This window comes from Podarcis bocagei (assembly GCF_964188305.1).
Source record: "Podarcis bocagei genome assembly, chromosome: 16".
NCBI lineage: Eukaryota > Metazoa > Chordata > Lepidosauria > Squamata > Lacertidae > Podarcis > Podarcis bocagei.
Genome location: NC_138142.1, coordinates 25932937 through 25949807, shown reverse-complemented (window position 1 = coordinate 25949807; position 16871 = coordinate 25932937). Strand labels below are relative to the sequence as shown.

The window sequence follows — 16871 nt, the reverse complement described above, 5'->3', positions numbered from 1 at the left end:
AAAACACCCAAAACAAAGAAGGATGTGCAGAGGTTCCTAGGGTTTGGGAACTTCTATCGTAAGTTCATCCGAAACTTTGCCCACCTGACGGCGCCCATTACGGACTGTCTCAGCAGTAAGAAGAAATTCGTTTGGACTGAGGAGGCGGAGCGAGCATTTGAGGAATTAAAAAGGGCCTTCGCCTCTGAAGAACAACTCCTGCATGTGGATTTACAAAAACCGATGAGAGTGGAAACTGACGCATCAGACAGAGCGATCGGGGCGGTGCTTCTGCAGACAGGGAAGGAGGAGTCAGAGTGGAGACCGTGTGCCTTTTTTTCGCGAAAGCTGAACAAATCCAAGAGGAACTACACGGTGTATGACCGAGAACTACTCGCCATTCATGAGGCGTTCCGGAGATGGAGGCATCTGCTAACCTAGAGTATTGGAGAACGGCCCGAGTGCTCAACCAACGGCAAGTGAGATGGGCCCAGGAGTTCTCCAAATTTAACTTTGAGATTTGTTACGTGCCAGGACCAGAGAACATTAGGGCGGACGCTCTCTCACGCAAACCTGAATATTTGGAGGGGGAGGGAGCACCCGAAGAGAGACATGTCATTCCAGAGGACCGCTGGGTGTGTGGGGCGGCATTGGTGGGGCAAAGAGAACTGGTAGAGGAAACGGAGAATGATGAATACGCCCAGGACAAACTCCGGGGTCTCAGGAGGGAGGGAGATAAACCCGGAGGTTTTGAGGAGAGAAACGGGGCGTTGTATTACAAGGGAGCGTTGTATATACCTGAAGGAGAGTTGAGGGGGAAGGTACTCAAGCAGCTGCACGATAGCCCCACAGCGGGGCATTTTGGGCAACACAAAACCATGTGGCTGGTTACCAGGGAATTTTGGTGGCCCAAGGTCAGGGAAGATGTGTGGGAGTATGTGAGGGGTTGTGACCAATGCCAGCGAGCCAAAGGGGAGAGGCGGGCGCCGGCAGGGTTATTAGAACCGCTACCCACACCTGAAAGACCATGGGAAGCAGTGTCAATAGATTTCATGACTGATCTGCCAAAGTCCAGAGGGAAAACAGCCATCATGGTTGTGGTAGACCTGTTAACCAAAATGGCCCACTTTATAGCCTGCTCACATGCTGTCACGGCAGAAGAAACAGCGAAATTGTTTGTAGAAAATGTGTTTAGGTTGCATGGCGCCCGCTTGAGGGTGGTTTCAGACCGAGGGAAACAATTTACTTCCAGGTTCTGGAGGAAGCTCATGAGCTTACTGCATGTAGAGGTCAATTTTTCGACTGCCCGGCATCCTGAAACCAACGGGCAGGCGGAAAGAGCCAATGGCATCCTCCAGCAATACCTGAGGTGTTATGTCAATGACAGAGAGAATGATTGGGTGGAGAAGCTGGCGTTGGCGGAATTTGCCTACAACAATGCGGAGAACGTGTCCACAGGGATGAGCCCCTTTTTGGCTAATTACGGGTGCCATCCCAGGGCTTTCCCAGGGGGGGAAGGGGAGAGATGGAGTGTCCCGGCTGCCGAACAGTTCGTAGAAGAAATGGAAGCGATCCATCGCCAGCTCCAACTTAACTTAGACAGGGCCAAGGAGGAGTATAAGAGGCAGGCAGACAAAAACAGAAGGGAAGGTGAAACCATTAGGGTGGGGGACCAGGTGTGGCTGTCAACCCAAGGGTTACCATTCAAAGGGGGTTGTAATAAGTTAAGACCCAAAAGATTGGGCCCATTTGAAGTCACGCAACAGGTCAACCCAGTGGCTTTCAGACTCCGGTTACCGAACCACATGAAGCTGCACCCAGTTTTCCACAGGTCGTTGCTGTCACCGTATAAAGGGGACAGAGAAGGGAGGTTCACTCGGGGACCAGCAATGGAGGAAAGGGAACACAGCAACCATGTGGCGGAGATCCTCGATTCCAGGTGGAAGGGAGATCAAGTGGAGTATTTGGTAATGTGGGAAGGGGAGCCGGAGTCGGAAAACACCTGGGTCATGGCAGAGGATGTCAATGACGAGGTCTTAATAGAAACTTTTCATCAGAGGTTCCCACGTAAACCTCAGCCTGTAGCGAGGTTCCGGAGGGAATACTTTGCTACCACAGATGAGGAAGAGGAGTTGGAGGGGTTCACAGATTCCGAGGAGGAGGAGGATTTAGCGACCCGGAACGGCGACCGATGGAGGGAAATGTTCGAGACGTCTGAAGATGAAGAGGATTCTTTTAGGGGTTTTACCTCCTCACCGCCCAGAGGAGAGGGAACGGGAGGGGGTGACGGGGGTGCTGGAGGGGAGGTGGATGTCAGGGAACTGCCATCGGAGGGACAGGTGGTGGAAGGGCTCACGGAGGCTGGGAGAGACCCAGCAGCTGAAGCAGGAACCAGCAGGGGGAGAGGTGGGTCTCTGAGGGAAAGCGAGCAAGAGGGAGGGCTCAGGGACACGTCCAGTGAGAACAGTGGGGAGGTTTCTGAACCTCCCATAGGGAGACCCACTCCTCGCCGGAAACTGTCACGCCGCGAGTCCAGAAGACGTGTTTCCGTTAAGGAGCTTTTATGCTGGAAGCGATTCCGAAAGCAACCACTGTCGGAATCTGCAAGTGACTAGAGCAGCCATGTCTGAGGGGCTCTGTCACAGACAGAGGTTTGTGGACTTGAACAAACTCTGAGGGACTACGATTTTACGCACAAACAGCTCATCATCCCATCACAATAGGCTACAAGGGACTGGGGAACAAATATCACAACTGGAGAGAGACCTGTTAGAATGGAATGTAAAAGTGCTGTCTATAATTTATAAAATATTATTGGAATGGGAGACAAAGGGTGAGAAAGTAAAATCCCCAATGATACATTGTGCAATAGAAATTGGTCATAATATAGACATGGAAGCATGGGGACGATTGTGAAATATGGATATAAAATTTATAGCATGTTATGGTTTAAGAGAAAACGATCTATCAATGGTATCTAACCACTGGCAAAAATGGCAAAAATGTATAAATCTAAATCAAATAAGTGTTGGAAATGTAAAAAGAAAGAAGGTTCTTTTTATCATGTGGTGGTCTTGTAGTAAGGTTAAAGCTTACTGGGAAATGATATATCATGAATAGAAAAGGATGTTTAAAATAATGTTTGTAAAAAGCCCAGAAGCTTTTCTTTTGGGAATTATCGGGACAGAACTACCTAAACTATATAGAAACTTGTTCGCGTATGCTACTACAGCAGCAATAATGCTACTTGCCCCAAAATGGAAAGAAGTAGAAGTCCCAGCAAAGGAAGAATGGATACAGAAAACTTAAGGAATATGCAGAAATGGCAAAACTTACCAGAAAAATAAAAAACCCAGATAGCAAACTTATATAAAAGAATGAAAATGGTTTATTGAATATTTACAGATACATTGTAAACAGATAAGAACATTGGCAGGATTATTGTTACAACCTGCAGTTTCAAAAGAGTATATATTTAAAGTAGAAGAATAAATTAAGTTAATTTGAAAATGCAGAAGATATTAAAAATAAATATCCCTTCCTCCCTCTCTCTCTCTCTCTTTCTCAATGTGAAGTCCCAAAATTGTCACATCATAACTCCAGGCAGATGTTGCTACATAATATCTGCTTGAGTTTGAAGATTTAGCAACGAGAAACATCTGTGCAAAAAGCTAAGCCAAGTCCTTTGGAGTGCAATGGGTCCATTTCATTATACCCACATTCGACAGAATTCTAGTCAAACCCAGATACCCGGACACACAAAAGGCAAGACATTATGCTGCTCTCTCCATATCAGGCCAACAAGCAAGAAGATGCCACTGGATCTCACCATCCTCTGATCACTTGAATTCATACTTTGAGCTGCCAAGGAGAACCTTGAAATGTCATCCAGGCCAATAAGTCAGTGAACAAACAGGTGCAAGCAGTATATTCAGATCAGGTGTTAAGAGGTGGGTGGTCAGGGCAGCCCTCTGCTGCACCCTATCTGCAGGGGGCTCCCAGAGAAGGACCCACAATCCTAAGGTCCAGCTAGGAAGGCCAAGGGTGTCTATAAAAAAGGTAAAGGGACCCCTGACCATTAGGTCTAGTTGTGGCCGACTCTGGGGTTGCGGCGCTCATCTCGCTTTACTGGTCGAGGGAGCCAGCGTACAGGTCGTGTGACCGGGTCATGTGACCAGCATGACTAAGCTGCTTCTGGCAAACCAGAGCAGCTCACGGAAACACAGTTTACCTTCCCGCCAGTGCGGTACCTATTTATCTACTTGCACTTTGACGTGCTTTCGAACTGCTAGGTTGGCAGGAGCAGGGACTGAGCAACGGGAGCTCACCCTGTTGCAGGGATTCGAACTGCCGACCTTCTGATCGGCTTTGTGGTTTAACCCACAGCGCCACCCGTGTCCCAAGGGTATCTATACCCTTCACAAATTAGGGCCATGATACCTGAAGGAACTCCGCACGTGGGCCTATTCAGATCAGACGTGCACATCTGAAAACAGACTGGGATCTACCCAGGCCCAGATGAGATATGGATCTGTTGCCAAGTGCCAATCTATGTCCCAAGAGTCACTATTGGTACTAAGTGAAGTTTCAGAATTCAACTCCTTGCATAACACATTGCAGGCTGCTTCTTTCTGTCCCCCTCTGTCTTTCTATCCAGTGGCAGCAGGATGCCTGGAGCAGATAAGGAAGGCAAGGAGCCGCCCCGGGTGTCACCACTGAGGGGGTGACAAAATACCGGGCGGCACTCATCGTGGCACCTGCAGTGCGCCCAAGTCATGCGTCTCGCAGGCTTTGCACTGCCCAAACGGTCCGCCCGCTGCCTCTCCCCCAGATGTAGGGCGGTTGAGTGGGAGGAAACAGGCTCCTGAACACGCCACCCCAGGTGCCTGAGCGGCTTCCTCCGCCGCTGCAGACAAGTACGCCCAAAGGGAGAGGGGAGTCCTGTTATGTACTGAAGTTCTCACCCTGGGCCAGCAGGGGGATACTGTAGATAGTTATGCAAATGAAGGATCGAAAGTGACGTTCAGTGATTGGATAGTTTGTATGCAAATGAAGGATCGAAAGTGACGTTCAGTGATTGGCTAGTTACAGAAAATGGTTACTGTTGCATTCTAGTGGAGCTCTATATAAGCAGGCTGACCTGAGCTCCTCAGTTCAGTTCTGTTCCAGCTTACAAATAAAGAGCTGCTTTGGAAGAATTGCTGTGTCATCTGATATGTTCGCCCACAACTTAACAAGTCCCAGGAGCAGCGAAGCTGTATGGCTCCTAGAGGTGCAGAGGTAAGAAAGAGGTGCAGAAAGTCAAATTAATGAGATGTTGAAAGGAAACCTGGTACAAAGTAATTCTAGCAACGTATATTTACCAGAATAAAATTGCCCTTGCCATTGTATATAACTCCACAATGAAAACAAAAACACAGATTAATTGCTGGGATTATAGCCAATTTACCTTGTTATTTTTGTTTTGATTACCCTGTATGGACGACAAGGAGTAGTGTAGCAAAAGGCTGGTAAAGCATAACTCTGGCATAGGCAAACTGGGCCCTCCAGATGTTTTGAGACTAGAGTTCCCACCATCCCTGACCACTGGTCCTGTTAGCTAGGGATGATGGGAGTTGTATTCACAAAACAGCTGGAGGGCCGAGGGGCAACAATTTCAGTCACTGGTGGAGTTAGCTGCACAGACGCCCAGAGCACCAGCCATGCTGTGCACCGGGAGGGGGCAGGGCGAGCTGGGGGGGGGGCGTGTGCGGTGATCTGCTGTGGGCAGTGGTGGCAACTCAAGCCGCTGCACATGGGGCAGCAGGGCGAGCCCCCTGCAGTGTGCCTTTTTGTCACCCCACCTCAGGGATGACACACAGGGCGGGCTGCCGCCACCGCACACCCTCTTCCTACGCCCCGGATGCCTCCTAATAATAAAAATTAAGCCTCGTGTCTGTGTTTGGGTGCTTCCACTCCCACCCCCTTCCCTTGCCTGCCGGGCGCAGGCGGACTCTTCTTCAAACTGGCTTTGCCCAAGGAAAGTTCCCCATTTCCCCTCCCCACCTCCGCTCAGCCTTCCCCAGGACCAATAACAAGCTGCTCTAAGGGACAGTAGCATCGTGTTTTCAGATTTGGGCCAGCCTCCCACCCTCTGTAAGGGACGCGGGTGGCGCTGTGGGTTAAACCACAGAGTGGACTGGCCCCCTGCAGAAAAAGTTTGCTGACCCCTGCTTAGTACCTCTGTGGTGGACAGCAAAGCCAGACCAGAGTTTGGTGATGCAGTCCCTCAGAATTCCACCAGAGGGCTGGAGCCTCTCTGAATGAGTACTAAGCAGAGTGGGAGGAGAAAAATAAAAGGAGCAGTTTCTGAGGGAGTTTTTAGACTGGGCTTGGTTTGAGTGTCTTGGGAGAGTTTTACGCCAGGAGCTGGCTGGAGGGCTGACTTTGAGCCAGGAGAAGTAGAAGCTGTGTGGATACAGCTTCCATGTGATACGGAACGGAAGGGGGGGGCTCCTTTCCCCCTTCCTTCTAGGAACATCCGAGGCCCCGCTTATTCCTATGGCCCCGCTTTAGCCAATCACAGCCATGCATTCGTCCTGCAGAAGCTAGCTCAGGGAGCTCCTGCACGCCTCATTTCACCCCTGGCAAGCTGCTGACGGCCCCCACGGCGAGAACAATGGATCCGAAACCAGGGACCTCCTGTTACAATGTATCCATTCTGTTTCTGCTTTTGCCCTATAGTACAGAATGGGTTTGAAATCATTGAAATCTTTAGAAATTGATATAAAATCAACCGTAACTCCAATTTCTTCGCTCTCAGTGTCATTCAACTCAGTTCCCCGTGGACTCCATGATGCTATCCCTACTTCCATTATCCCCGAAGCGGCAGGTCACGTACGCAGGAACTTCTTAATTTGCCAAACCTTCCCTCTAGGCAATATTAGGTGGCAGACGATGCATATCTCTGACCCATTGTCTTGCCACCACCGGTACTCAATAAATGTGTATCTATGTATATTTCCCGCTCCGCATATCCCCCCTCCCTCATCCGAAAATGCTAATTAATGTAATCCCACCTTTTCATAATGTATTCATGACGTGTAAAGTATATTCATGATGTAACTTGTGAAACCCAACCTTCCCATAATGTATTCGTGACGTTTCATGCACTGTATTCTGGGATATGGAGGGAAATTTCAAAAGTTCATGTCACCCCTTTCTCTGGGTTCAATCTCGCCTTGAACCTGTTGCGCAATAAACTTGGATCTTCTGCAGTTTGCTCCTGCGTCCGGCTGAGCTCATTTTCTTCCGCAGGGACCCACGGACTTAGTCCGATGAGCTGGGTGGCAGAGTAACCCCGCACCCAGATTTTAGCCGTAACAGTTGGCGCCCAACGTGGGGCTTGTGGTTCTCCCGAGCTGCTGACTGGGGGCCCCGAAATCTTCAGCCGGCTCCGGGCCATTTTGCCTGGGAAGATCCTTTTGGACCCCCAGCCATCTTCCGGGCGGTAATCGAAAGCCCTAGGAGTTCAGCCGGGGAGCAAAAGAGGGATCCAGCCGGCTTATTCATCGATCCCGGGATCATCATAGAAGACGCGTGAGTATAAGGAAAAAGGAAAATCCAGTGCACTGGTGGGAAGGGGGTGGAATCTCCTGGCAACTGAATTCTCTGCCCTCCTCTCTATCGCTCCTTCTTGCCTTTCTCTTGGTCCGGTTAGTGAGAGAGACCGTGGACCGCTGCTCAACCCGAAAGGGGGGTTCTGAGCTCTATCTCTTTTCCTTAAAATCTCCAGCCAGCCGCACCAATTGGGAGTCCGAAAGTAAGACGGTGAGACCCGGCTTGGAAAGACAGCCGACTTTCCGCAACGGGCATCCCAGTTGAAAGCAAGGGGTTGGAGCTCTCTTTCCGAACTTCCCGAGCGCCCTTACGGAGGGGGCAGGAAGGGGTCTGGCTTTCTATCCCAATCCCAGCCGCACTGGTCGGTGCCACGTAACCGTGTGTGAGCCCGCTTCCAAAAGCAAGGGGGATTTTCAGTTCAAAATTCTATCCAGGGACCACCCGATCTGGCACCGCATGGCGCGGGCGTCCAGTAGGGCCCCTTTTCCTGAGATGTGACGATAGGTAGGAGGTTGCCAGGAGGGATAGCCCATGAGGAATTGGGCAGGACCGGCAGAGTGGAAAGAGACCCCAGGTTATAGGAAATAAGGAAATAAGGAAATAAGGAAATAGGAAATAGGAAAGGGAACGCAAGGAACCGGATAGCTAGAGCTCTCTAAAACCCACTAAGGAAGTTGCCAGGCAACTAGAAGCCCCTTCTCCTCTTTACTATACGTCCCTGTACTAAGCATTCCAAACCCCTAGACATACCAATCCTAATCAACCCCTCTTTTTCCCCTTCTCTATCCCAGACACCCCCCCCCAAAAAAAGGAAAAAGCAAAAGAGCAACAACAGCAACGCATGCATCTATAAAGGGGTACCCAGTCAACCAAGCGTTGTGAGCCCTACCAGTCTGATTACCTGGTGGTGTGTTTGAAGAGGCAAGGAGGCTCATAAAACCATGTGGGACCTTCCTACTAATTTCACTTAATGAAGCCAAAGGTAGTGGCCCATCTCCTTGCAATAACCAACTAAAGGATGAGAATATATATGTTTACATGTTGTCTGTTATGTGTGTTGTCTGTTAATACATATATGAGAATATGTATGTTTACATGTTGTCCGTTATGTGTGTTGTCTGTTCCTTCTGTCTCTGGCAGACTGCCTTTCTTAAGTGTGCATAGTTTAAACTGCAAGCTTGCTTCAAAATTTAAATCTAAGGAAGCCATGCTGGATCTTAGCAGTCCTAAATAAGAGAAAATGAGAATGAAGTGTGCAAATGTTTACCCCACCTCTTGCTTTGCCCCAACTTTTGAGATTGTGAGTCTACAGTCTTATTTTGGAAGGTGCTGATAACCTAATGTTTCTGCTGCAAAAGCCTAGTTGAGCCAACTGCTCTCAAGCTAAAATGCAGTGTATGTATTTCATTAAGCATATGCCTATGAAAGTATGGTGTTCCTTCTAAGAAAAATATCTGAGTCCAGGTTTAACTTTGATTTGGTTGGACAGAAGAGTTATTGTAAGGCTCCTGATATCAGTCTCTATAAGACTTCCTGGCCTCTTTTCTTAGAAAATGCCCCCCCCCCTTGTTTCATTCTGTCTCTTTCAGGGTTTTTTTTCCCTTCTCCTTCTTATTCTGTGCCAGGTAAATTTACTCCTGAGTAAGCTTCCTTTAAAGGAAACTGCAAGGGGGGGGGCATAGATTAGGCTTACTATTGCTCTGCAAGTTCAACAAAAATGTCAAATCTATGGCTGATGTAATTATTTGTGAGTGTAATTATTTGTGAGTGGTTATATCAATTGAATTAACTTTGCTTTATAAAAGATCCTCTCCCTATCTTAGGAAAAATGTTAAGTTCAATCTTCCTTTAAAGATAATTTCTATAGGTATGTGTGTGTTTCTGGTAGTACAAATCTTGCTACGAACCCTGTATTTTAGGGTTGGACTAGATGACCCCAGGTCCCTTTCAACTTTCCCAATTTGTGGCTGATGAGTTGAAATTCAGCCCAGGTTGGCTCTTTGTTTTTTTAAAAGGTGTGATGACAGGTGAAAGCCATGATGTTTGAAGCAGAACTGGTGATATCAGGCATTTAAGTGATTACAGTGTTTATCATTTTGTCTATTATTTACAAAAATTAGACTTAAAAGTCTACTCAAAGTTTAAGCACATACAAATGGATAATCAAGTAGAATTAGCCTTGACCAATCCATTTGTCTGCAAATGGTAAGGCCGAAATGACTGAGAATGTTAAAAAAAAAATAAAATCCTATGAATTCTAACTCTCTGGCCATTTTTACTCATAAATAAGAGAGCGGTTGATTGTTCCGCGAATGGCCAGAGGGATATTAGCCCTTTCCTGTACATAAAGGAAGCAGTCTCGTTTGCTTGGGCTGAAATCGCTAGCTTTGGTGAATACTTAAATTGCTGAGTTTCTCTTTTTTGTTTAAAATCAAACCCTGTTCTCAAAATCTACTCCATACCCTTCCCTTCCCTTATTCAAATGTTAATTTAGCCAAAGGATGCAACATTTTCAATAGTACAAAAGGTTTGCTGAGACATGAACTCTGCACATGCACAGAGGCTAGATCAGCTAAAGAAGAGAGAGAGAGAGAGAGGACGGGGGGGGGGAACTGTAAGGAGGGAGAGGAGGTTTCTTCCAAATGTAAAAGAAAAGTCGGAACCATTGAAGGAAATCACCCTTAATCTGTCTTTGCTCCAGGGGCTACTTAAGACAAAAGGCTAAAAAAAACAACTAGCCCATCAAAAGTCAAGAGTTTTCCAGGTTCCAAATCTTAACATGCCAAATTCTTTTCACAGGTAAATATCAAAGCATTTCCCCCCCTCAATGGGAATTTTAGGAACAGCATTTCCTGACAGGCTTCTCACATGAAATAATTTTCCCTTTTAACAGGATATGTGAACCCCGATAACAAAGTGTTTGTCCCTTTTTCCTCCCACAGCAACTTTCTTTCTGTTTTGTGAAACACGTCTGAATCCCTGCTATATTAGTGACTTCCATCTCTTTGTGGCTTTGACACTTTTTTAAAGTTACAAATAATCTGTTTTCATTTATTTAATCCGTTTCTCCATGATGTCTATGAAGTTAATCGAAGCACAACCAAACATTGTTTGTGGAATGGTACTTGTTTACCTTCGGCCTGAGCATCTCTTATTAATTCTGTCATTTTGGCTAGTGCAAGGTACTTACACAACTTTAAATTGCCATTCATTTTTTCTTGGTATTAACTCATTTCCCAGTATTAACATTACAGCTGATGATGTCACATCAAGAAACACTTTTATTTTCATTTGGGATGTTAGAATGCCAAAACAGATTACTTATTAATTGTGTGTCTTAGCATTTATTTATTTTTGGTTCCTCATAGCTCATTTTGTGTGTTTGTGTTTTACTTTGGGGACATGTTCATCACATGTTGAAAGTCAGTCTCATGAAGTTCTTTTATTGGATAGCACATGGTGAATTTTAAGTTTTCCCCATTGTTTTCCCTTTTTTTTCAGTCCAGTAGTAATATGTGTGGTTTTGATAATATCTTTGTACTATTTAATAATAGTTATTTTCTGAATCTGATGTCTTTGTGTCAAGTCCATTTTCATCTAACTGGTAATCTAATTTTTTTTGCTTCCTTTTTATTTTTTAACCTTTGTATTTTTTACAGTTCTCTTTCTATACATGTGGAGTAATTTTTTATTTTATAATATGAAAAGAACAACAACAACAAAAACTAAGTGAAGAAAAGCAAACAAACTTAGCAGATAATAACAGTAAGGTAAAGGTACCCCTGCCCGTACGGGCCAGTCTTGCCAGACTCTAGGGTTGTGCGCCCATCTCACTCAAGAGGCCGTGGGCCAGCGCTGTCCGAAGACACTTCCGGGTCACGTGGCCAGCGTGACATCGCTGCTCTGGCGAGCCAGAGCCGCACACGGAAACGCTGTTTACCTTCCCGCTGGTAAGCGGTCCCTATTTATCTACTTGCACCCGGAGGTGCTTTCGAACTGCTAGGTTGGCAGGCGCTGGGACCGAGTGATGGGAGCGCACCCCGCCGCAGGGATTCGAACCGCCGACCTTTCGATCGGCAAGCCCTAGGCGCTGAGGCTTTTACCCACAGCGCCACCTGCGTCCCTATAATAACAGTAGTTATAGGAAAATGTGATAATAATATTGGAATGAATGAAACGCTTAATTCGCTAAGATTTTATTATTTGCAACTTCCAACAGAAACCGAAGGACATCACATCCTTTTCGCCTTTTGCCCCCTCCCTTTTCTAACTGTCTTTAAGCCCCAAAACCCTGCCCCTTACAGGATATCACTTCTACAGATGTGCAATGATGAAAAGCAGCAACAACCCCTCATGGCTAAGGGGAGGAGTTGAATTGCAAGGACATTTTCTCACTTTTGAACCTTAAGACTGTGCTCCAGGATTCAAAAGATACATGCATAAAAGATCACAATTGTGTCAAGATATGTAACTGATATTTAATTAGTTTGTTTTGTATTATGTGTTATTATGTAAGAATGTTGAAATGTGTCTGACAGTGTGATTTCCACAAAGGGGGGCAATTTTTGTGTGTAATTGTTTTTATGTTTAATGTCTTATTGCTTACACACCAATGGAGAATTCTCATGCATTTTATACTTTCTAATAGCTCACACTATTGTGTAGTTCAATGTTTAGATAACCACATTTCATTGTCCCACCTGACACTATGCCAATCTTTCCCTATCCATTTTAAAATGTGTTAAACCTCGTTTTGCCAAGGACAAGCTTCTGGATCCATAAAACACCAGGTACATGAAGGTGCATATGCTTTGGTTTAGCAGGAATGATCCCTTATAGAGTTGAATTGACTTATTTGGACAACTGCCCTTGTTAAGAATGGTTTTCTTTTAACAGATTGGTTTGAAGAGTTGAGAACCATGGGGCAAGATAAATTCAAATTGGACTCAGTTTGAATTGGGCAAGTGTATCCAGGCTGCAATTAGCCTTTTGGTCCTTTAAGTGCAAGTGAGCAACCCCCATGCGTGCAAAACCACAGCCTATAATAGAATCCCATAGGAAGGCCAAGGCGAAGACCTCTCCCTCACGAGATGTCCAACCTGTGCCAGCTATGGTGAATGCCAGGCAACATGGTTAAATGAAAGCCCCGAGGGGATTCAACAGACAGGATGTGTTGCTGTAGCACTATGTCAGTGTGAGACCACAGAAGAGCTAGCTTGACACCTGAGAAATACACAAAAATGGCGAAGGACAAAACACCAACTGCATTTTTCAGTCAATTAGACCTTCCTGCTAGGTGTAAAGCATAAAACACTATTGAGAATGCCACAAGTAATTTAGCAACAAAATACAAGAGGTGTTCTTTATATAATACCCTATATGCAGCTACCTGCACTGCTATACTTGCAAATGACCGTAAGAGGCATGGCTTGCAAGTCCCTTTCAGGTTTGCATAAAGCCACACATCCCATTCACCGAGATTTAGGGTGCGGAGAAAAGATTTGCAAGTTCTTACAGAACTTTAATGCAAATCTATCTCCGAATGGGGGACTGATACGGAACGGAAGGGGGGGGGCTCCTTTCCCCCTTCCTTCTAGGAACATCCGAGGCCCCGCTTATTCCTATGGCCCCGCTTTAGCCAATCACAGCCATGCATTCGTCCTGCAGAAGCTAGCTCAGGGAGCTCCTGCACGCCTCATTTCACCCCTGGCAAGCTGCTGACGGCCCCCCACGGCGAGAACAATGGATCCGAAACCAGGGACCTCCTGTTACAATGTATCCATTCTGTTTCTGCTTTTGCCCTATAGTACAGAATGGGTTTGAAATCATTGAAATCTTTAGAAATTGATATAAAATCAACCGTAACTCCAATTTCTTCGCTCTCAGTGTCATTCAACTCAGTTCCCCGTGGACTCCATGATGCTATCCCTACTTCCATAATCCCCGAAGCGGCAGGTCACGTACGCAGGAACTTCTTAATTTGCCAAACCTTCCCTCTAGGCAATATTAGGTGGCAGACGATGCATATCTCTGACCCATTGTCTTGCCACCACCGGTACTCAATAAATGTGTATCTATGTATATTTCCCGCTCCGCATATCCCCCCTCCCTCATCCGAAAATGCTAATTAATGTAATCCCACCTTTTCATAATGTATTCATGACGTGTAAAGTATATTCATGATGTAACTTGTGAAACCCAACCTTCCCATAATGTATTCGTGACGTTTCATGCACTGTATTCTGGGATATGGAGGGAAATTTCAAAAGTTCATGTCACCCCTTTCTCTGGGTTCAATCTCGCCTTGAACCTGTTGCGCAATAAACTTGGATCTTCTGCAGTTTGCTCCTGCGTCCGGCTGAGCTCATTTTCTTCCGCAGGGACCCACGGACTTAGTCCGATGAGCTGGGTGGCAGAGTAACCCCGCACCCAGATTTTAGCCGTAACACATGGGTCTCATTCTAGTCAGGAGGGGAGAGATATTCTAGAAAGAGAAGACTCCCAAACCAGTAACAAGGGGTGTGACAATCCTCAGGGTCTGTTATACTATTTACTTCAATAAGAGTATGAAAACGCAGTCAGTAACATTGGAAGATAAGGACGGATCAAGGACGGCATGCAGGAAGTCACTTACACAGAATTGTATTAATTTGTTATAATTTTTATAATTGGGTTAAAATCTGGAAAATCAATATAAAAAAAGTGATGAAGAAGTTCCAACAAAAGAGGAGTGGACTTTAAAACTATTGGACTATATGGGGAAGGCGAAAATAAGAAACCAAAAAGACGAAATGCTTGTGGAGGAGTGGAGATCCTTTTCAGAATATCTGAGAAAATATTAAAGTCAAATGAAAACACAGGCAGGACTGGAAATATAAGCAAAGGAAGGAGAATGATAAAGGAATCTAATGTTGGATATTTGCTATAGAAATGAGTATTACATTTAGTAGACAAAGGATTTGAACAGAAACATCATGGAAGGAAGGATGAGGAGTCAAAATGTTGAGGGATTATTGTATTGAAACTGAATTGAATTTGTTAAATTGTATGAAAATTAATTTAAAAAATATGTAACACAAAGAGAACAAGATGCTGTGTGAAGTGAGCCAATGGCTTGATCCAGTAGGGCTTTGCGTATGTATTCATAGAGCCCATGGTGATTTTAATAAATTAAACAGAGTGGAATTTTTGATCAGATTTTTTCTTTTTACTTCAGGATTGGCACAATGAGGAACGATATTTCCCTCCACAGAAGGGGAAGACTGCCATAGGAAGACAAAGAATGTCATTCATTTCTATAAACCTTTTAAGAACTGTATTACATTCTGCAAACATTTCTGTGTGCTCGGAAATTCAATTGCCTTCAAACCAGCTATGGTCATTATTGAATGAAATCCATCTTGAACATGATACCATGTCACTGGCACACCGTGGTCCTCTAGCCGCTTCTTGTACAACAGCCCATCGTCCCGGAGAACATCATATTCACAGGTTAGAATGAAAGCCTCTGGGAGCTGATGGATTATGTCATCCTCCACTAAAAGGGGGGCAAACATTGTCTCACCAGCTCTTTTAACTTGTTCATAAAGTTCTTCTGAAAATGGAGCAGGTTCTACAGGAACATAGCCCCTAGCTTTAAATTCTTCTGGAATGTTATCAGCGTTGATCCATTTTTGGTATTTCTCTCTCAAATCAGGAGGGACATGGGCGCCTTTCAGAACTCCATCTACATTCATTGTCTTCCCAGCGAGATATGTCAAACCAAAACTGACAGCTCTTTTCCGGAACAAGGGAGGAACTGAATGGTTTTGCTGATAGGATGGCAAATTGAAGTCCATTGATTGGAGGAATGGGTAAATGAGGACCTGAGCTCGCACTCTTGGGAGGTCCTCTCTGGTCACCAGTTCTTGACAAATGGCTGCAGCATATGTGCCTCCACTACTCTCCCCAACAATGGCAATGCGGCTGGGGTCCACTCCATATTCCTTTGCATTTTTCATAAAATGTATTACAGCAGTTAAACAGTCCTGTACGGGGACTGGATACGGATGCTTAGTAGCTAAACGAAATCTAAAGAAAAACCAAGATATCATCAACATTTGACATCATACTTGGGGCTGAGGTACCTTCAGCACCCCCAAGGAGGCTGGTCCCCCTAAGCTGATTGGCATTTCCATTCAAATGGTTATGTGCTCCACGTCATGTGATCATTTATGCAATATGGGACTTACCGGGGGGGGGGCAATATTTACTCAAGTTGGCACCCCTGCCTTCACGCAAGCAAGACAAATTCCAATCAGGCAGATGCCACTCAAGGAGGGTGAAAAAGAGGGGCAATGGTGCAGAGGTGGGGGTCTGCGGTGATTTCAGAGGGAAGAAGAGGAGTTTGGATTTGATATCCTGCTTTATCACTAACCCCTACCCTGCTTTTCCCAACCTGTAGAAGGACCAGACTCCAGTTTCTCATGGGACGTGGGTGGCGCTGTGGGTAAAACCTCAGTGCCCAGGACTTGCTGATCGTAAGGTCAGCGATTCAAATCCCCGCAGTAATGCTTCTGAATACCAGATGATGTACATTGCAACTGGGAGTAGTGCTCCTGTGTCTGGGCATAGGCGCCGACTCCATGGGGCTTGAGGGGGCTCAGCCCCCCCAATAATCTCGGGCGGGCGCCCTTTAAGCAGAGCGCCGCCGCCGTCCCCCGCCTCCTCCTCCCTCCGCCTGCTCCTTCGCCAGCCAGCCAGCCGCGCGCCCTAATCGGAGGCACTGCCGGAAATCCCGCGAGAACAGGGAATCCCGACTGGCCACACCTCCCAGCCAGCCAATCGGCTGGCTGGGGGGCGTGGCTTGCCCTATTTAGGGCCGGAGCCACTTTATTTGCATATTCATGAGCTTATTTATTATTCATGAGCTTTCCCGCCCCCCCCCCCAATATTTTTTCTAAGTCCGCGTCCCTGTGTCTGGGTCCAGCTTGTGGGCTTTTCATTGGGATATTTGGTTGGCCACCGTGAGAACAGGATGTTGGGCCCCCTTTGGCCTGATCCAGCTTCTTATGCTTAAAGCCAGAGGGATTGGGTCCAAAGGCATAAAAATCAAAATACAAAGGTGAACACCCATTCTAAAGGTTGGCAAATTCACGATGTTGGCAAAATCAGCCGTTTTCTGGGCTCATGTGGAAGGGTTAGAAACTGAAGCGTGGAGACACTTACTCAACACACATAACCACTGAGTCGGTTCCGTGGGCAAGCGAATGGCAGATCCTTTCAGAAGTTCCTGGAAAAGGGCACATAACCTT

At 46.1% G+C, this 16871-nt stretch overlaps 1 protein-coding gene across 6 annotated transcripts in view; it reads right to left on the bottom strand.

Moving 5' to 3' along the window:
* Positions 1–16871, bottom strand: part of LOC308576323 (arylacetamide deacetylase-like 4) — a 61090-nt gene that overhangs the window by 39344 nt on the left and 4875 nt on the right. For 5 of the 6 annotated variants that reach the window (XM_081175573.1, XM_081175569.1, XM_081175567.1 and 2 more), the window contains one exon: positions 16786–16849. In XM_081175573.1, coding sequence (XP_081031699.1) covers positions 16786–16849 — 64 coding nt within the window. Of the gene's footprint in view, positions 1–14761; positions 15649–16785; positions 16850–16871 lie in introns of those variants that run through there. The other variant, XM_081175572.1, reaches the window with a different exon arrangement.